This window comes from Lampris incognitus, chromosome 21, assembly GCF_029633865.1.
Source record: "Lampris incognitus isolate fLamInc1 chromosome 21, fLamInc1.hap2, whole genome shotgun sequence".
In the NCBI taxonomy this organism is placed as follows: domain Eukaryota; kingdom Metazoa; phylum Chordata; class Actinopteri; order Lampriformes; family Lampridae; genus Lampris; species Lampris incognitus.
In genome coordinates, this window is record NC_079231.1 from 16809919 (window position 1) to 16831382 (window position 21464).

The following is a 21464-nucleotide window of genomic DNA, read 5'->3' on the forward strand; positions in this document are numbered from 1 at the left end:
GGCAAGGCGATTACATTCATTTCTCTTCACTACATCTGCACTCGGAAGAAAGAGGATTCCCTTTTTTTGTTTTTGTTCTTTGTTTACAGTTCCGTCCTGCTTGGTCTGTGGATGATCTGGTTGTAGTTGCTCCTTCTCTTGGGTTTGTACTGCAGCAGACGGCTGAACTCGATGAGAAGCGTCTCCCAGTAGCAGGACACGTCCTCCATGTGCAAGTGATCCAGGATGAATTTCTGACCCCTGCAGGGGTCGAGGGAGAGAGTGGGTGAGGACGAGTGAAAGAGATGGGGGAGGTATAGAAGGTATGGTGGTGAAACAGAATTCAATACTGGCAACGGCGAGGTTACCCAACTTGTGTGCATCTGCATACGTATGAGCCAACCACTTAATATGCAGTCATAACTACAATAACGTAGATGACATAACCCCAAATGTCTCTCTCTTCACTTATTATTCATTATCATGGAGAAATGGTGGACGTGTACAAGAGCTCTATCATAATAAATCATAAAACGGGCTTCAAATCTCTTACCTTACGGCGATCTCCCATGCGACAGCATCGTTTTCTTTTACAAACTGTAGCAGCTCTCTTGAAAAAAAAAACAAAAAGAAAGAAAAACATCACCGCATGTAAGGAAAGCTAACATTCATCTAATATGCAGGGACAACTGAAGGCTGATCACATTAGGAACTTCGACTGAGATGCAGATCCTTCATGATGTTATTTAGTAGTTGTTGTTATTAAATGCAAGAATTTTCTATTATGTGTTGGAGCAAAATGTTCTGTGTAACTTTCCAGTGTGCTTCTCTGAATGGAGCAGAATGCAATATATATATATATATTTTTCCCCCTCTCTCTCCAATGCTCAGCCATAACTGCTGCCATTTGAAAGCAATCTTTGCAATATTTTGCTGTCCAACTGATTCGGCCGTCCTTGCTGGGAGTGTTGTGAGCAGCTGTGGTGTGACAGGCTGTTTGGTACCCTTAGAAGGTAAGAAGGAGCAGGGTTAAGGCTTTTATTCGGAGTTTCTCAGAAGATTCAACCTTCTCATCCCACCGCCAAACCCATTTACTCCTCCAGCTAGGTTATTCTAGTAAACAAATGTTATACAGATGCAAAAAAAAAAAGAAAAAAAGACCTTGCACCCAAGCTGACACAGGACATATGTTTATGTACAATTAACCCACAGCATCTCTGTATTATCAGCTCGATGGAGAGAGACATGGAGTGCAGAAGAGAGAGGGTGTGGTAAAAAACCAAGCCATGATCCAGATTTAAACCTGTGAGATTTCAATTATATGATTATAATTCATATTTTTTTACCTGAAATTTCGTTGTGCTTGCATAATGACAGTAAAACAATTGAATCTTTTTTTTGGGGGGGGGGATTTCCCCCCCCTTTTCTCCCCAATTGTGCTTGGCCAATTACCCTATTTTCCGAGCCGTCTTGGTCACTGCTCCACCCCCTCTGCCGATCCGGGGAGGGCTACAGACTACCACATGCCTCCTCCAATACATGTGGAGTCGCCAGCCGCTTCTTTTCACCTGACAGTGAGGAGTTTCACCAGGGGGACGTGGCGCGTGGGAGGATATTCCCCCCCAGTTCTCCCTCCCCCTGAACAGGTGCTCCGACTTACCAGAGGAGGCGCTAATGCAGCGACCAGGACACACACCCACATCTGGCTTCCCACCTGCAGACACGGCCCATTGTGTCTGTAGGGGCGTCCGACCAAGCCGGAGGTAACACGGGGATTTGAACCAGCGATCCCCGTGTTGGTAGGCAATAGAATAGACCGCCACGCCACCCGGACGCCCAAGTTCTTGAATCTTGAATGATATAATCTACCACCTTGCCAATCAGAAATCCCATCAAACGGATCAAACTAACAACGTGAATTGAACCACTATGTAAAGTCTGGAGTCATGTTACTTGATCATTGGACATTAAGTGGGGACACATGGACAACCACCTTCTATTGACCACCAAGAGCGCACAGGTTTTTCTTCCAACCAGTCACAACACCGGCTTATTTCACTGATTCTCATCCTCTTTGGTTGATGGTGCATTAAATTTGTGAAATAACCTGATGCAGTGGATAGACTGGAAGGAAAACGTCCATTCTCCTGGCGCCCAGCAGCACATGGCTGCCTGTGTCTGTCCTTAAACTTCACTCATGAGATTAAAACCAAGAGCATCAAGGTACCTGACATCGGAGAGGTCCTGTTTGACCGGTATGTAGTGAACCCAGGGCCGGAGCTGTCGGTAGAAAAACTCTTGCCACTCGTCACCAACGTGGAACACCAGCGAACCACACAGGAAGAGGTGCTTGAGGCGGAAACTGGCCGCCACACCGCGGAAATTGAACAGGTATCTGTGTGGGAGAGGGTAGTGGAGAGAGCAAGTTAGGTGATTTTTTTTTTGGGGGGGGGGGGTTCCCCCAATTTTATCCGGCCAATTACCCCACTTTTTCAAGCCGTCCCGGTCACTGCTTCACCCCCTCCGCCGATCTGGGGCGGGCTGCAGACTACCACATGTCTCCTCCTTTGATACATGTGGCATCACCAGCTGCTTCTTTTCACCTGACAGTGAGGAGTTTCCCCGGGGGGACGTAGCACGTGGGAGGATCACGCTATTCCCCCCAGTTGCCCCTCCTCCACGAACAGGCGCCCCGACCAACCAGAGAAGGTGCTAGTGTAGCGACCAGGACACACACCCAAAGTTGGCTTCCCACCTGCAAACACGGCCAATTGTGTTTGTAGGGACACCCAACCAAGCCAGAGGTGACACGGGGATTCAAACCGACGATCCCCGTGTTGGTAGGCAACGGAATAGACCGCCATGCCACCTGAACGCCCTGATGTGGTATAACTTATTAATTCTCAGTAGAGGAACCTCTTTCTGCCCTCCAGATTGGGATTCTGGGTCAGCCTGCTGGTGTGGAGCAAGTGGAGTTTAAATGCCTTGCTCAAAAACACTTTGAGAACTCCACAAACGGGATCAAACTCTCAGACTGGGAACAAACCTGACTAACACAAGGCCATCCCAGCTCTCAGCTCCCACCTGTAATACTCTGGTTGTTAAGCAGGAAATAAACAAGCGTCTCCCATGATGAGTAGCTGCTATAGGCTGGCCCTGTGGTGTCTCTGGTGACGGCCCCTGACCATCTCAAATAAACACACCAGACCCCCAGAGACAACCGCACCATTATGGGGTCTTTTCCTTTGTGTCCCATGATATGGCTGAATCTGGCAACACGGTCCTGTTGCTACCACACTTGAAGGACCACAATGGTGAACGGTAAAGCTACCAACATCATCAGACCAGCGATGCTGTACATTAGCAATGGGTCACGGGTTAAAAAAGAGGGATGAGGATCAGCCGTTTTATCTCTCTGAGGTGAGAGGACTACAAAAGGATATTCAGAGGACTGGAACTAGTCAGTGAGGCCAAAACCATGTGTGCGAAGTGAGCCGTGAATATCAAGCTCATCCACAGTTCATTCGATCACACGACCCAATAAGTCTTATGTAACGTGTGCAGGAGGGGTCGATGGAAAAGATCGGGTTTCGTTACTGATGTGTCACCATCACTGCATTTTTAACGTGAAGCCTCTTAAACCTGAAGCTGTGATTGAAGCCATATACTGACCTTTAAACTCCTAAAAAAAAACAGCAAATAAACTGCTGCACCTACAGAAGAAAGCAAATCCGCTGGTGCCTATCAAGAGCCACTTTTCAGACACACATATTCACACCTAGGGACAATTTAGTACGGCCAATTCACCTGACCTACATGTCTTTGACTGTGGGAGGAAACCGGAGCACCCGGAGGAAACCCACGCAGACATGGGGAGAACATGCAAACTCCACACAGAGGATGACCCGGGACAACCCCAAAGGTTGGACTACTCCGGGGCTCGAACCCAGGACCTTCTTGCTGTGGGGCGACCGCGCTGTGCCACCCAAAATGAGTTTCAATCATCCAATTTGAATCCCTGATCCAAAAAAACAGTAGAGGGGCTTCAGAGGAGCAGGTCCTGAGAGACCGTGTATCTCAAAGCATCCAGACAAAAGTAAAGCACAAGGTGAGACTTAATACAGACCACGTCAGTGAGTATACAAAACACCACGATGCAAAGCAGAGATGTCCCTAAACGAAATGCAGGTTTTTACCCACCCATCTATCACTTAGACCATGTAACTTCACCTTAATACGGCAGACCATTTGCTGTATGTAATGCATCTCAGTATTGTTTTGCAGCTTAACAACGATATGCAGAGACAATATCAAATTAACTCGTGATTTCAAGTTAAACCATCTTACTCTCCATTACCTTTGCCCCTTGCAAACTACACATAAACCATTGTGCGTGCATTGAACTCAAGCTTACTTGTATTTGCAGTGGTCCACCAGTGGGATTTCCTTGGCTGGGGGCCTTCCTAGTGTGTCCTGAGAACGAACAAACCCCGTTTCCATCAGTAAGCGAGCAACATGAACGAGGTGGAGGAAATACGGCACGGAGGTAGTAGCCCTGGTTCCTTGGTGAACCTCTGCAGTGTTTCTGTACTTTGCCTTTTCTACAGCTGACCTCATGAGCATATCTGGAATGTTTTAGGGTCACATTTCGGTCATTTACATCCATAAAGACTCCAACGGAGGTGAAGATAGAGCATGCATATTGTCTGCACTGCAAGACCTGAACACCACAATGAAATGAACAGTCAACAAGTGACCATTATTAGATGTGACATCATTTGCAAATTATTGTAAGCGTTTGCTTTTTTGCTTCACATGTGGTACCATGGGTGGATTTTTTCCCCCCCCTGACCGCTGCTCCACACCCTCTGCCGATCCGGGGAGGGCTGCAGACTACCACATGCCTCCGCCAATACATGTGGAGTCACCAGCTGCTTCTTTTCACCTGACAGTGAGGAGTTTCGCCAGGGGGACGTAGCGTGTGGGAGGATCATGCTCTCCCCCCCCCAGTTCCCCCTCCCCCCCGAACAGGCGCCCCAACTGACCGGAGGAGGCGCTAGTGCAGCAACCAGGATATGTACCCACATCCGGCTTCCCACTCACAGCCAATTGTGTCTGTAGGGATGCCCGACCAAGCCGGAGGTAACATGGGGATTCAAACCGGTGATCCCCATGTTGGTAGGCAACAGAATAGACTGCTATGGTACCCGGACACCCTACCATGCCACAAAAGGTAAATGGCACATGTGTTATAAAGGTTAGTTAATTGAAATAAAGCATTTTAAAGTGAGTCTACCAAGCTTTCCTCTTCATAAAGGTTACAGGGGATTATTCAAATTACCCCAAGTACATAAACCTCACACACTCACTGGTCCAGTTCAGGTTCAAGGGAACCTGAACTGAAGAACAAATTGATGAAGAGGTTATTAACTGACTGACCTTCTCAGACTTCCAGGCCTGATTCTTGGTGTACTCGGCATCCACCAGGTCGGGGGCCTCCCTGGAGAGCAGTATCAGTGGGTCCCGTTCCGGACTCGTCCTGTCAGACAAACATGGCAGAATGACTTTAGAAATATAACTGGAGAGGGGGTGTTGGGGTGATGTGGGTTCGTGTTCTCCCGAGGGGGAAAAAAACAAAAAGGAGCGGTAATTCTCAAGCTAAACATTTTGACTCAAACTGATGCAACAAGAATCCTGGCTGGGGTTTTAACCGTTTAAACAGGAGGGAGACTTGCATGCAGCAACACGTTAAGGGCATGGTTTGGAGGGAGCACTTCAAATGATTACTAGTCAGAATATGCTGTTTTTATGAAAGAAGTAGTGTTTTTACATAACTCATCTGAACAGCTTAATGGGTCTTATTTAAAGCAAGGCCCTTAACTGCATTATTCTGTATATGTAATGACCTCATACACAGCCTATGCTGTACTTTGCAGTAGTGCCGCTGACTGTTTTAACCAGAAAGCTGAACCGAAAATGTGGACTGAGTAAAGGTGGCTATACTGCTGGGGACAGCTTATTTACTCCCTTGAGACCGACCTGGATCCTCGGAAGAATCCTTTAGAATCTTTCCTCGTCCATGGCCACTGGGCAGCGGACCTAGCAGAACACATCATCAGCAGAGCACAAAACATACGCAGCAAAACTCAAATTTAAACTTGCCTGAGTTGTTAGTTGCTGCAAGTTTCAGTTTGAGAAGTCATATTTCTGCTATTAAAGTGAATTATTTTGTCTTTTTCCATCATTTTTTGTGTTTTTGAGAATAGCTATATGCATGCATGTGATATAGCTAACAAAGCATTTTTCCTTGTGTGCTCCTTCCCTCTGCAGAGGTGAGCCTTACTTTTTAAGGTCATCCCTCATCAGGTCCCATCTTCCCAGTCCCTTTGGGTATATGGGCCACACAGCGGGGCCGCCCTCCCAAAACGTCCATGCAGGGTACATGATGTCCTGGTAGTCTGCCGTCTGCTTAAAGCACGCACGTGCACGTAAACACACACACACACACACACACACATTAGCATGCAAAAACACACACAACCATGCAAGGAAACACATGCACACACACACAATTCACTCCTTGGTATCGTTTTGTTGTCATCATCTGTGTGTATATGCATGTATATAATACACATCCTATTGGCCAGAATCTAACCTTACTGAAAGAGAATACGGGTATGACGGGCTGCACCCAGCCGGGGACCTGAGGGTAGTCCCTCACATTGATCACCATTTCCATGTCCGGCAACTTGCCAATAAACTCCAGGATAAAGTGCTCTACCCCACTGCACCTAAAAACAGAGGTCATAGGAAAAATAGCATGAAAAAAATGATGTCTCATCAACAACACATCAAATACATAAAGGAGTGCAACCACCCAGTATTTTTTAACCCTGGGTTTGTAAGTCACATAACTCAGGGACAAATCGTTTAAGCGATGAAAACTTAGAAGAAATAGGGATTCAAATAAGAGTGAAAGCTGTGCCAGAGAGGGTGCTAAAGTTGGCCTTCAGCCCAACAAACCCATACTTGGAAGTTATAGCTGAGGTTTACCGACTGCCAAGTATGTTCGCACTCACTAGGAATGCGTTTTGGTGGGATGCTAAAGTTACATGGACATAGACAAAACTTTTATATGTTCTTGAGCAGAATTCATTGAGATCATTAATCATCTGTGGGTTGTCCACAGAGAGTTTTTTTTCTTTTTTAGTAGTTAATGATTTCCCGGGGGCTCTTCCACGTTGAAGAGTCAGTAGCTGAAAAACCAGTTCTCAGCTTATCAGGGCACCTTTTGCCAGCTTCCCTTTCTAAAGCTCAAATTTGGCCTCTCACTTGAGAGTTTTATCCAAACTCCTTTAGGTCTTCTGTTTTGCCTGATGAAGGTGTTAGAGTTCTGCTGTGCACCAGGACTCGTCTTCAACCCAAGTATTTGTAGGAATACAGTTGTCATCATAAAATCAGATGTATAACCTCACAGTGTCTGTGTACCCAGCCACAAAACTAGTTATGTCTCTAAAACCATCCAATCTGAAAGTGAATGCAGCTCTGTAGTTCCTCTATGGCTCCAGTGGTCCACGGTTTTGACAAACTAAAAGCAGATTTAGCTGATTTTAGTTTCTGCCTGTGAGCTCAGTGGACTATAATATGGTCAGAATGTCCGGAGACACAGACGAAAAGACAGGAGGTGGAGCTGGAGGTGGCAGAGTTGAAGATGCTAAGATTTTCATTGGGAGTGACGAAGAAGGACAGGATTAGGAACGAGTACATTAGAGGGACAGCTCAGGTTGGATGGTTTGGAGACAAAGCAAGAGAGGCAAGATTGAGATGGGTTGGACATGTGTGGAGGACAGATGTTGGGTATATTGGGGGAAGGATGCTGAATATGGAGCTGCCAGGGAAGAGGAAAAGAAGAAGGCCAAAGAGGAGGTTTATGGATATGGTGAGGGAGGACATGCAGGTGGCTGGTGTGCCAAAGGAAGATGCAGAAGACAGGAAGAGATGGAAACAGATGATCCGCTGTGGTGACCCCTAACCGGAGCAGCTGAAAGTAGTAGTAGTAGTAGTCCTTGAAGGGGAAGAGAGTGTTAAGGTGTCCTTGATGTAATGTGGTAATTGAGCGGTGAAGGAGTAGTGTCCCCTCTCTGATGGTATACATGATGTGCTGCCTGAATTTTGGGGGATCTTGACTCTAAGTTGCTTCATTAAAAGCTTCCCCGAGTAATAAGTTGTCCGTCCAGTTTCAGGCTCTTCATCTCTCTGTTATCTATTAGGCAAGTATACGGTACATTACGTACAAAGACTAGAGGTGGTATTTGGACATCAACCAGATTCACACCAGGTCTTAGATTTGTCTTCTTACCTTGCTGGGAACATACAGTTGTCTTCCCTGTACAATTTGTGGCCGATGATCTGGTAATGTGTGCCAACGCCTCGACGGATAGTCGCTGCCATCAGGTCCTCTGACACACCCCCTTTAAAGGGCTGCAAGTCATCTTGGAGGACACTGAGAAAGTGGTGGGAGAGAAAGCTATTTCCATTGATACTGTAGTAATAAAACTTCAATCCTCTAGAATCACATATATCGTTGTTGGCTGGAGTCAAATCATGACATCTTATGTGTCCCTTTAAAATTGTTTAGATAGGCATTTAATCCCGGGCACTCTTTGTGAATAATGAAAACAGGGGTACTTGGAGCATGAGAATTGTGTTTTGACTATAAATGCATCAGTACATGAAACCTGTAGATGCAACAGGAGAAACACTAAATGTTACCAATGTAAATGCAGCACTGCTGCATAGCCAAGAAAAAAAATATAAGCAATAGTTAACCAAAAATACAACCTCCTAAAATATATCCAATAATCATGTAAAACAGCTCATACAGAGTACTGATTGGAACAAGCAGCTGTTCTCTGGCCTGCTATTGTAATAGCTAGTCAGCGGAGAAGAGCAAAGGGCAAGCATGGCCATCAAACCCACCTTAAATGGCAGCTACAGTTGGCAGGGCTGCAAGGCACATATTCCTCAACAGCTTTGGACATTTTCTCTCGAAACCTCTGCCACCGTTGGCCTGTAAGAAGACGTGTTTAATGATGTATGCAGCCAGAGGAAACATCCATCTGTCAAGTGTATCCTAATCAGTGACAGGACAGCGCTGAATCCCAGAAAAAAGACAGGACTACGAATATAAGGAAGACCTCATCTAGTGGACGGCAGCTTATGTTTCCTGTGGGCAGTCATCCATAGCTCCCTGGAGGAGAATAGGACTTCTCTGGCGTTTGCGGCTCAAGACTTTAATTTACTGCCCCTATGAAACTGGTAGAGATTCTTGATCTTTCTGAATCTAAAAGTACGATTTATAAAACACCAGGACGAGAAAACGATGACCTCACACAGGCTGCATCTAGCTGGATCAATGTCACAATTAGATACGAGCCACTATTGTGCATTTTGTTAGGTTTACTGAAATATGTTGGTGCAGACCACTTTGCTAAACCAAACAAAAAGATAGCAGAGAGAAGTTCCCTCCGCAGACTGGCGCAGAAACGAGCAGCTCTCCACTCTGGAATAAAGGAGCTGCATCGTGAACTAGGGCTAGCTCGCTGCACACAGTACGCGCAGGCTAAAGCTGCTAGCTCGCTAACAAGGTGATGAATGACCCGAACGGCAAAAGTTTGGGACGAGGCAACGTCAAAGATCATTACGTGTCAAACTATTGCCAGCCTTCTCAACAACAACGACAAAACAACAGTCTCTTTTCAGAGGAAACCCGGTTTACTACCTGATGCGCCGACCAAGCGCAAATCCCAAGTTTGCAAGAGCAGAAATAGAGCCCAAAGCCACGGCTTCTCCATCTTTTGTCCAGATCTCCCCGTTTGTACAAGGCTAACCGGAACCGGAGTCCGATCGGTGCGCTGCTGCTTCAGTCTGACCGGTTATTACGGTAACGCGCAGCAAATTATTCATTCACCCACGGCGCTGCCGTATTGGTTAAATTAGGAGTTCACACGAGATTGCTGATAGACATATACACGTTTACCGATGATGTTCAGATGTTTTATACAAAGAGTGCGCAATTAGCAGATAAATCCCAGCGTTACCAACGGGTATCATAGAGCGCTAAATAGGAATCATATCACAGCCAAGATTGCACGTTATTACTAATGTCAACTACACATGGCACATACATATGTATACATACATGTACATGCACCTTGTAAATACATGTAGATACATGTCATAATACAGTAGACATATGGATTATAGCATGTGTATAAAATGATTGGTGTATGAGATTTATATTTCATTGATTTTGTGTGTGTGTGTGTGTGTGTGTGTGTGTGTGTGTGTGTGTGTGTGTGTGTGTGTGTGTGTGTGTGTGTGTGTGTGTGTGTGTGTGTGTGTGTGTGTGTGTGTGTCGGCCCTGTGACGGCCTGGCGGCCTGTCCAGGGTGTCTCCCTGCCTGCTGCCTAATGACTGCTGGGATAGGCTCCTAGGCTGCAGCATCCCCACGACCCTGACAGCAGGATAAGTGGTTTGGATATTGGATGGATGGATGGATGGATGGATGGATGGATGGATGGATGGATGGATGGATGGATGATACAGAATAATGTATAGTTCAGTACACAATAGAAAAAAATATAAAAGATTTATTCATAATTCCAACTTAACTGTCTTAGACGTTCATTTCCATTGACACAGCTGTCTTTTTCCGTTCATTTCCTCTGCCTGTTTCATCGTGTCAGTGCTAATTAAATGGCCAGAGAAATCCCTAGAGCTCCCTTGCTCTCATTTCTGTTTTTGTACATGGCTTTTCTGAACTGCCGTTCCTGCTGGCCAGGGTAGGTACGTCTAGGTGGGCTTCTCAGACCTGAGGACTTTTCAAGCGAATTGCATCAGGGACAGAAAGTAGGTAAGAGGTCCTTATGGGAGATTTGGGCTGCACTGCTGAGTGACAGAGAGAGGAGGACACAGTGAGAGACGAGGTGGAAGAGAGGGAGGGCAACCTAAGCAAAGGAAAGACAGAAAAATAGAGCTGGAGAGAGACAAGAAACTGGCCGTATTGGAAGTGGCAGAGAACAAATTCAACTTTAGCGGTGATAGGATGACTTTCAGCCAATCTCCTGATTCTGAAGCATATTGGTGGTAGTTGTCAGGTACTCGTTGGTTCTCCGAGAAGGTTACCTTTTTCCCCCCACTGTCGATTTCACCTCTCCTCGTTCAGGATAGTGGAAGCCTCGGCGAGTAAGGAGCCATGCAGCGAATCTGGCTGTCTTTACTGTCCGGCCTCTGCCTCCACCTCGCTTTCTTCAGCACCGCCGAGCAAGGTCTGGAGTTCCCCAACTTCGACGGGAAGGACAGGGTGCTGGACATCAATGAGCGCAACTACAAGAAGGCCCTGAAGAGATACGACATGCTGTGCCTGTTCTACCACGAACCGCTGCCGGCCAATAAGGGCCTGCAGAAGCGGTTTCAGATGACCGAGCTGGTGCTGGAGGTAAGAAATGGGGCATAGAGAGGGGAAAGGGGAAAGTTGGAGGAGAGAGAGAGAGAGAGAGAGAGAGAGAGAGAGAGAGAGAGAGAGAGAGAGAGAGAGAGAGAGAGAGAGAGAGAGAGAGAGAGAGAGAGAGAGAGAGAGAGAGAGAGAGAGAGAGAGAGAGAGAGAGAGAGAGAGAGAGAGAGAGAGAGAGAGAGAGAGAGAGAGAGAGAGAGAGAGAGAGAGAGAGACGGTACAGGGAGTGTGAAAGCAGAGTGGGTTATGGAACAGAATATGAGGGAGAGTTGAATTTGCATGGGTGTGCTTTCGACCACGAAATGTGGGGGCCTCGAGACGAGAGAAGAAATAATAGGAAAGTGAAAGGGCAATACGATATAGTAATCTCCCTTTTATGCCTCTCGTACTTCAAAGACGAGGAGAGGAGTGTGTACTTGAGGGGTAAGTGGCTTCTGTTTTTTTTTGTGCCAAAGTTAGCAATAGATGGACGTAGTGCTAATGTCTCTGTAAAACCATTGCATCTCAAAGTACAAACCATAATTGGCCTTGAAATTCTTGCAAATTATATGCTCCACTTCTGGGTTTGCAAGGATGCTGCGGTTTAGAATAAACTCGAACTCGTGCCAAGGCTGGTGTCACAAACCTCGATCAAAGCGGAGACCTGCAGCTCTGCTCTTAGATGGAGTACCTGCCGGGCCAGCCACCGCCCTCGGCCGAACTAATGTCCCAGATCACGAGAGGCTGACTCGATAAGCTGCGGGTTGAAACTCCCCGAAGCTGGGATTCACCGCTGCTCCACTTTAGCTTCTCTGACTCTGACCTGTCACGGCATGTCAACGTATAGTCTGATCCACCGAACATACAGCGAACGTCTGGTGCTTCCTCTGAGGGGGCTGACGTGTAGATCAGCCGTTTATCCATGGGGTGGGGGGTGGGGGGGGAGTGAGGAGGGCGCTCCTGTTGACATCCTGTCAAAGTTCGAGCTATTGAATTTGTGTTTACCCGCTTCCTCTCCTGGCTGATAAGCCGTGATTTTCATCCTATTACGTGTGAGTGCTCCGCTGTGGTCCACGTGTGTCCTGGGATTATTTCTAGGTCATTCTGTTAATTATAGCGTGCTCCCAAATCTATTCTCCCCCCCCCCTTTAAATCTGGCCGTGAACCAGAAATAAGTAAGTTCTGCCAGATTGCCTTAGTTTCGCTCTCCGTCTGACTTGTGAAGTGCAGGTACCGTCCTCTGGTTCTGATTGTGCCGGTGTCTTGAGCAACACTTGCAAAAAAAAAACCCCTAGCCTTCACCCAGTTCACCCTTCATCCTTGTCATGTTTTCTAAAACGAGACTCGGCTTTAAGCAACCAAAGACACCCGAGGTCTATTGAACTTGAGTTTCGCCGCTGCAGCGGTATCTCCAGATCTTTGCTCCTTCCCGGGGAAAAGCAGCCTGGAAGGAAAGTAGATCTGACTCACACTACCGCTCCCCGGTAACAAGGAAGGCTCCTTGGGTGGTGGTGGTGGTGGTGGAGGTTGGGGGGGAGGGGGTCGTCGCTACAAACACACTGAAATGATCAAAAGGTGCATCGACTAAGACAGCATATGCAGCAGCAGGTGACAGCTCGGGTACAAAGCATACAGGTGCCAAGCTGAATGGTTGGTACAGGAGAGAGGAATGGCATTCTGGGAAGGGGTGTTAAAACTGTATGTTGGGGGCGTCCGGGTGGCGTGGCGGTCTATTCCGCTGCCTACCAACACGGGGATCGCCGGTTCGAATCCCCGTGTTACCTCTGGCTTGGTCGGGAGGCCGTGTCTGCGGGTGGGAAGCCGGATGTGGGTATGTGTCCTGGTCGCTGCACTAGCGCCTCCTCTGGTCGGTCGGGGTGCCTGTTCGGGGAGGGGGGATAGCGTGAGCCTCCCACACGCTATGTCCCCCTGGCGAAACTCCTCACTGTCAGGTGAAAAGAAGTGGCTGGCGGTGGAGAAGAGTGGGGTAATTGGCCAAGTGCAATTGGGGAGGAAAAAAAGGGGGGGGAATCCACAAAAAAGTGTTTGTTGGGTTTTTCCCAGTCAGAGACATGTCTGTTCTAGTATACTAGCTGCATACCATCATTCTACTTCAAAGATCGACAGGTCATGAGGAAGGCCACGGTGAAACAGTCATGTCCAGCGGACTCGGGCTAAAGTACTCTTACTGACTGTGGTAAACCTGTTAGCATACCCACCTTTTTATGCTGGCTGACATTTTGTGTTTATGGGTAACCAGTTGACAGCTCAGGTCCTAGAGGATAAAGACATCGGCTTTGGAATGGTGGACTCACAGAAGGATGCCAAAGTGGCCAAAAAACTGGGTACGTCCCATCACCACCACCACCACCATCATCATCATCATCATCATCATCATCACCATGTCACACAACCACAGCATCACATGCTATCATCTTACCTGTGATTCACAGCAATGAGTGTCTTAGATGGGTCTTTCTTATGGGTTGGACCGCTTGTACGCACGTTAATCGATGTCGTCTTGTCTTTTCACATCCTGTATGTTGTGTTCAGGTCTGGAGGAAGTTGGGAGTGTATATGTCTTCAAGGACGACCGTGTCATCGAGTTTGACGGGGAGCTGTCCGCTGACACCCTGGTGGAGTTTCTTTTGGATGTAAGTCCTGTGGCGGGTGGGGGTGGGGGTGGGGCTCGTCTCTCTTTATACTCTAGTTAGAGAATACATTATCCTGACATAAATCTCTATAACAAACTAATGTAGGCTATATGGTCTTTTAAGAATAGGGGGGAAAACAGTTTCTGTTTGGTCGTTTGTGTTGGGGGTTGTTTATGTGATGAGGATCGTGCAGATTGAAGATCTTGGGTTTTCACACTCTTGGCATTTTACACCACAGGGCAGCCTGGAGGCCATAGAGAGCAATGAAATCAATTAGCAACTCGAGTCTTATCAAGACACTTGCAAATGATGTGTTTCACAGCAAGGATGCAAGGCTCGTCAGGACCACTTTTAATGATGCCGTTCAAGCAGAGCCTTCATTATTCCAACTTTAATTCAAAATATAAAAGCTTTAAAAATTTACAAAATACTGGAATAAGAATTGTTTTCCATGAAGGGATCTGAATGAGGTTGTCATTTACAAACACCTTCTGCCCCCTAGGTGCTGGAGGACCCAGTGGAGCTCATCAGCAACGCCATGGAGCTGCGGGCCTTCGAACGGATGGAGGAGGACATCCGCCTCATTGGCTACTTCAGGGGAGAGGATTCATGTTAGTCAGGGAGTCCACCTTCTCGGGTTTTGTGTGTGCGTGCTCGCATGTGTGTACATACAAGTGACGTACGTATTGCGATAAGCACTTATGTGGAGGCCATTGCGACACTGATGATGGAGTCTGGTGCTGCGTAATGCAATGAGAACCAAAGCCAGCCCTCGACGGTGACATGATAGAGGATGCTAAAGCCCACTAGTCCCCAATCTTTGTTGTGAAGGAGCTCTTCTCGCCAAATGTACTTTCTGGCACTCGACCCCTGGCTCTACGACAGCCCCTCACTGAGGTCACCTCTTTGTATGTCTCGGTTACTAATGGAGGAGCTAATGGAAGCGGATCACGGCGTTCACAGGCCGCTCAAGAGACTCTTGTGGGACTCTCACTTTGTCTCACGAGGACCTTTAAATAGCTTCTAGCCCCGCGCCTAATAGGTCAAACTGCAATTATAGTCCCTCTCCAAAAAAGGCGAGGGGTGGGGGTGGGCAAGATGCAATCTCTTTCAGTATGGCTGTGGTAGGATGTTTCATTACGAAACCTCTCTCCTTCTGGTAAATGGTGGGTCCTTGGTTGTGACCTTGTTGGGAGTGCAGCCAGAAGCCCATTACAGCCGAATAAAACAGTGTTGCGTGGTGATTTTGTTACGCGGGCAAAGAGAGGTGAGAGACCCCTGCAAGGAAATTGAATGAAGTGTCTGTGTCTCGTCACCCGCTTTTGACTGGAGATGTGACATGAATGTGAATGATTCCCCTGCCAAACTGATTTTTTGGCGTTGCAATCTACTTTGTACTCAACTTTGGTTTCCCCTCACTCGCTATCTGTTTTTGCCTCCCTCTGTCTTTCTCTCTCTCCCAGATTACAAAGCTTTTCAGGAAGCCTCCGAACGTTTTCAGCCCTACATCAAATTCTTTGCCACATTTGATAAAGCTGTAAGTCTCCGCAAAGCACGATTTAAAGTCCAATCATCGAAAACTATGACATCATTAAGGCCTTTATGGGTTCCATTGATGCATATTTGCATAACATTATTACAGATCTAGTTTAATGTGGTAGAAGTATCGCCATTTCACTTCCCGGCCAATCTGAAACCTCATTTTCAACCCTATGAAACATTCACATTTTTTGAATGATCATCATTACTTTCAAAGAGGACTTCTCGAACGGCCCTAGATTTTTGGTTTTCATTATAATTCTGCCTAATGGGTCTATTATAATGGTTTCTCCTCCATCCGGCATCTTACTGGGGGCTAGAGCTAATGTTCCCCCAGCCCTGCGGGTTAGGTAGTGAATAGGTTAGATATTGGTTAAGGTTAGGTTGAGGTAAGCATTGGTTTAGGTTAGGGTTAGGTTGAGGTAAGCATTGGGTTTAGGTTAGGGTTAGGTTGAGGTAAGCATTGGGTTTAGGTTAGGGTTAGGTTGAGGTAAGCATTGGGTTTAGGTTAGGGTTAGGTTGAGGTAAGCATTGGGTTTAGGTTAGGGTTAGGTTGAGGTAAGCATTGGGTTAAGGTTAGGGTTAGGTTGAGGTAAGCATTGGGTTTAGGTTAGGGTTAGGTTGAGGTAAGCATTGGGTTTAGGTTAGGGTTAGGTTGAGGTAAGCATTGGGTTAAGGTTAGGGTTAGGTTGAGGTAAGCATTGGGTTTAGGTTAAGGTTAGGTTGAGGTAAGCATTGGGTTTAGGTTAGGGTTAGGTTGAGGTAAGCATTGGGGTTTAGGTTAGGGTTAGGTTGAGGTAAGCATTGGGTTTAGGTTAGGGTTAGGTTGAGGTAAGCATTGGGTTAAGGTTAGGGTTAGGTGGAGGTTAAGTCAGATTAAGGCAGTTTATGTTAAGTTTAGCTAAATTCAATGAAACAGGGCCGAGGGACCCGTCTCATTGTGTTGTTTTGTGCGCTGCAGGTAGCGAAGCAGCTCTCGCTGAAGATGAATGAGGTGAATTTCTACGAGCCCTTCATGGAGGAGCCGGCCATCCTCCCCGGCAGGCCCCTCTCGGAGATGGACATCGTCGACTTCGTCCACCAACACAGGAGGTCGAGCCGATGTTCAGGCCGGATGCTTGGCTGCCATTTATGTCTAGTTCATCATGCACATGAGCATTTTTGAACGGGATAAATGAACGAGTGTGTTTGTTCACAGGGCTACGCTGAGGAAGCTGCGGGCCGAGAACATGTTTGAGACCTGGGTGAGCAGAAGACAAAACCAGCATCCCAAACTTTTATCTACACATACCCAATAAGGGTCAAACAGTACATTGTAAATTAGTCATTTTTTGGTTTTAAACTACATGGGGTAACAGTGTACCCCATCAACACAATTCATATAATGTAAGCTGAGCTGTCAATCAAGATGGCAGACTATCCCGAAAGTGTGGTGGGATTATTATTTAAGAAACTTTGCCAAGTTAATACAAGAGTGTCTCAATAGTATTTCTACATAATACCACCCAGGCTGGCTTTACTCTGTATTCTGTAACCTCTGTGCATTTGACAGGAGGACGACATGGACGGTATACACATAGTTGCCTTCGCAGAGGAGGAGGACCCAGGTTTGTATGCGTCTTTTGAATCACAAGGCTTAGCCTGCATGTGTGGATGAGGTTGAAATGAGGTTTCTCCCATGCCGGTTCATTCTCTCATGATTGGTACTATGGCCGTTAAATACTATATCAATTATATCATAAATATATCAACTTATTTTTTCTGGCTGGACGTGAATGTCGCTGACCGACTGACTGGCTGACTGAGTGATCAGTTTGACATGACTGGGCCACTGGATCAGGTGACCAACGACGTCACTGAAGTTACATGATTGGTTGGCTGGGTGCCGAGAGGCAAGATGAAGAGCACACAGTTAAAGCGCCCCAAATAACAACCACTCTGACAAAACACTCAGGTGGCGAATCCACAAAAGGATACCACGGCTTTTACGGCTACTAAACCCTGCACAAACAAGACAAAAAGAAACTGTGGCCATCACAAGGCCACCAGGCCTTGTGATGGCCTGGTGGCCTGTCCAGGGTGTCTCCTCGGCCTTGTGATGGCCTGGCGGCGCCCGGGTCAGGGATGGTTGTTCCCTCTTCACATAGATGGCCTCTTTGGCTCCCCTTTCAAACCAGCTTTCCTCCCTATCAAGGAAGTGCACATCCTCATCCTTGAAAGAGTGGCTACTGGTCTGTAGATGGGTGTAGACTGTGGAGTCCTGGCCTGACACGTTAGCTCTCCTGTGTTGTGCCATCCTCTTGGCCAGGGTCCATTTGGTTTCCCCAATGTACAAGTCATGACAATTTTCCTGGCACTTAACAGTATACACTATATTGCTCTGTTTGTGCCAGGGGACCCGATCCTTGGGGTGGACCAACTTCTGGTGCAGCGTGTTTTAGGGTTTTAAAGCAACTGAGATGTGGTGTTTGGAAAATAAACATCACAATTGTGGCGCATATTCTTTAAGCACCGCGTCGCTGCAGTCTACACCTGATGAATTTTGTATGCCAGAGGACAGTATTTCAAAGCTGAAGAGTTGGTCTGGGTGTATAACCCTCAGAGGAGGAAGGGCAGGTGCCTGACGCTGGACAACAAATTGGTGGGGCCTTGCAGGATCCTGGAGACTGGCTGAGGTCATGTACAAGGCCCAGCTGCCACCGAGAGGAAAAGTCACCCTGCAGCCAAATAGGCTGGCCCCCTACCGGGGCTCGGCCACTCCACCGGGACCAGGGAGTGGGACACGAGGGGCTCTGGACACTGTCCTGACCTTCCTCAAGCCCCCTCCAATGACCTGAGCCCAATGACCCGAGTGCCTCACCCTACCCCTCACGAACTGGACCTTCTTCTTTTTGCCCCGTTTCCCCTTCCCTGACTCGTTGCCCAGTCCCTGCTCCGGCTCCCACTCCAGCCCCTTCCCCTCCTTCCCCAGGGTAGACACGGCCTTGGAGAAGCCTTAGGCCGCCTACTTATCTGAGAGATTTTATTTGCCCCCTAGGGGCGAGGGACTTTGAGAAGGGGGGGTAGTGCAACAGACTGAGTGACATGTTTGTTTTTTGACTGTTTGTTGCGGTTGCTGGGATTTCCGGGGTGTCAGTGTGGTATGCTTGGAGGCTGCGGGGGCCTGTCAGTCATTTTCAGTTGCCTGTGGCGGTGGTTTGGGTGAGATGGCGTACCTGTGATTCGCAGAGCGTGAGGGAGGATGTTTGCATTGTTGTTCCTGTTAGTTCTGGGGGAGGGAATCAGATGATGAGCAGGAGCCGAGCGAGTTGGGGGTGCAGAGAACTCAGGGTAAAGCGGACAAGGTTTTATGTTTTTGTTTTTTTGGCTTTGGCTACGGCCCACAGTAGCCTGTGTACTGCCGCTAATAAAGTGCTAGCGAAACCAGCTGACACCTCGTAGCCTTCTTATAGAAGGACGCTACAACACATTTGGCGCAACGTTGGCCCCCTTTCTATGCAAATGAGCACAGAGTGGAAATTACTGGCCTCTCCAGAGAGTTGGTGGGGAGTGACGCCCAGACTTCCCAGGGATCATGGCAGCAGGGATTGCAGCCAGGCGAACGCACCGTCACGCCAGGCGTGCTCATGAGCAGATATCTCGAAGGAGAATATCCCTTTATGATTTAACCGAGACCAAAATCACTCGCAGATACAGGTCGCCGGGTTGGATGATTCTTGCTATACACGATGACATCAAGGATAATGCTGAGCCCGCCTACTGTGGTCTTGGCACAAAGCCAGCATTCTGCCACATGGATAATTGCAATCAGATGCAAAACAAGGGCAAACTGCACCCAGCTGCAAAACTTTATGGACGTGTTTTCGCTGTAATATCAGTCACGCAATAACTTCTGTGACTCGGACTTTGAGACGGGGCAGATAGCGGTCGCAAGTGATGCACAGGTCATGGTGCGATCGGCGGCTGCAATCCATTCTGGGCGAGTTCACCTGTCAATAGAGAGGGAGTCTTTGGAAAACAAGAGACGCCCGCAGACAGATGCCCAGATGAAAGAGGAGGAGGGGAGTTGACAGATAATTAGAATAGCTATAATTACAATTAAATTAAATTCTGTTTCAAATTAAACATCCCAAGACATGAGTGGAAAGTACTGTTCTTGAACGTAGCTCAACCGGGTCACATGTTACGCTACTCCGGTACACTTTAACACCAAATATGACCAGGACCACTACAGAAAATGGCAGATGAACATTTTATATTCAAGAACTGTCCCTTTAACAAATTGGCTATAATTTTGAACATTGACCATACACGGTCCAGCCTTATACTAGGTTTTGACCTAGTCTTGTTTTGTTTTGTTTTTTAATCTGACAGTTAAAAAAAAAAATTTAATCTTCTTTTTTGTCTGTCATCTTCAGATGGCTACGAGTTTCTGGAGATCCTGAAGGATGTGGCCAGAGACAACACCAACAACCCGGAGCTCAGCATAGTCTGGATCGACCCCGATGACTTCCCCCTGGTACCGTGTCCACGCTAACCCTATTAGTTCAAGGCCCGGTCACGTGTGACTACTCAGACACACTCATAACAGACAGAAATACATATAAAATATGCAGTATTTATGTGACAACAGAGGAGGGAGACCGTTTTCTTCTTCTTCTGCCATCAATTATTGATCTCAGTATTCAAGTCAGTTGAAATGGTATGTGACACTACACTAGTCATCATTAGGTTTGATTAATTATTGAATCAAACTGTGATAAGAGCAACCGTTGTCTCCTTTAAAATGGCCAGCTATTATATCTTAGATGATCCTGGGTTCCAACTCAGATCTTAGTCACATGTGAGGTCTCTCTGTGTCCATCTCATCTGTCCAGCTGACCACATACTGGGAGAAAACCTTCAAGCTGGACCTGTTCAGACCTCAGATCGGAGTGGTCAACGTCACCGATGTAAGCGACGCTTAAATGCTACAACACTTTCAGCCCTCCCCCCCACCACCACCACCACCACATACACAGCCCCCCCCACCACCACCACCACATACACAGCCCCCCCCACCACCACCACCACCACCAAACACACGCAAAAACCTGGAATGGGTGTCTGGGTGGCGTAGTGGTCTATTCCGTTGCCTACCGACACAGGGGGATCGCCAGTTTGAATCCCCATGTTACCTCCAGCTTGGTCAGGCGTCCCTACAGACACAATTGGCCATGTCTGCAGGTGGGAAGCTGGTATGTGTCCTGGTCGCTGCACTAGCGCCTCCTCTGGTCGCTTGGGGCGCCTGTTCGGGGGGGGGGGGACTGGGGGAATAGCGTGATCCTCCCACGTGCTACGTCCCCCTGGTGAAACTCCTCACTGTCAGGTGAAAAGAAGCAGCTGGCGACTCCACATGTATGGGAGGAGGCATGTGGTAGTCTGCAGCCCTCCTTGGATCGGCAGAGGGGGGGGTGGAGCAGCGACCGGGACGGCTCGGAAGAGCGGGGTACTTGGCCGGATACAATTGGGGGGGAAAAGGGCCGGGTGGGGGACCTGGAATGAAGCAAATATTTGTTGACCTCTGACCTCTCTCTTTTTTTTTTTTGATTCAGGCGGACAGCGTCTGGCTCGACATGTCGAACGACGAGGACCTGCCCACGGCGGAGGAGCTAGAGGACTGGATCGAGGACGTCCTGTCCGGCAAGGTGAACACGGAGGACGATGATGAGTATGCCGACGAGCGGGACGACCCCGACGACCCCATAGTGGATGACAGCTACGACCACCATGACGAAGACGAAGACGCCGATGACTAG

The 21464-nt window shown here is 47.7% G+C and overlaps 2 protein-coding genes across 2 annotated transcripts; one reads left to right on the top strand and one right to left on the bottom strand.

Moving 5' to 3' along the window:
• Window positions 1-83: 83 nt before the first annotated feature.
• poglut1 (protein O-glucosyltransferase 1) lies at window positions 84-9836 on the bottom strand. Its single transcript, XM_056301093.1, has 11 exons — window positions 9761-9836; window positions 8959-9049; window positions 8339-8482; window positions 6635-6770; window positions 6323-6444; window positions 6019-6078; window positions 5419-5518; window positions 4394-4452; window positions 2207-2374; window positions 533-589; window positions 84-240 (listed from the first exon to the last, which is right to left on the bottom strand). Exons 1-11 carry the CDS (start codon window positions 9831-9833, stop codon window positions 84-86), a joined length of 1167 nt encoding a protein of 388 aa, XP_056157068.1. The 5' UTR covers window positions 9834-9836.
• Window positions 9837-11236: 1400 nt separating this feature from the next.
• LOC130131593 (calsequestrin-2-like) lies at window positions 11237-21464 on the top strand. The gene is made up of 11 exons (XM_056301350.1): window positions 11237-11479; window positions 13734-13818; window positions 14027-14127; window positions 14630-14738; window positions 15591-15664; window positions 16628-16758; window positions 16865-16910; window positions 17219-17273; window positions 20085-20185; window positions 20544-20618; window positions 21261-21464. The coding sequence occupies exons 1-11, from the start codon at window positions 11237-11239 to the stop codon at window positions 21462-21464; spliced, it is 1224 nt and encodes a 407-aa protein (XP_056157325.1).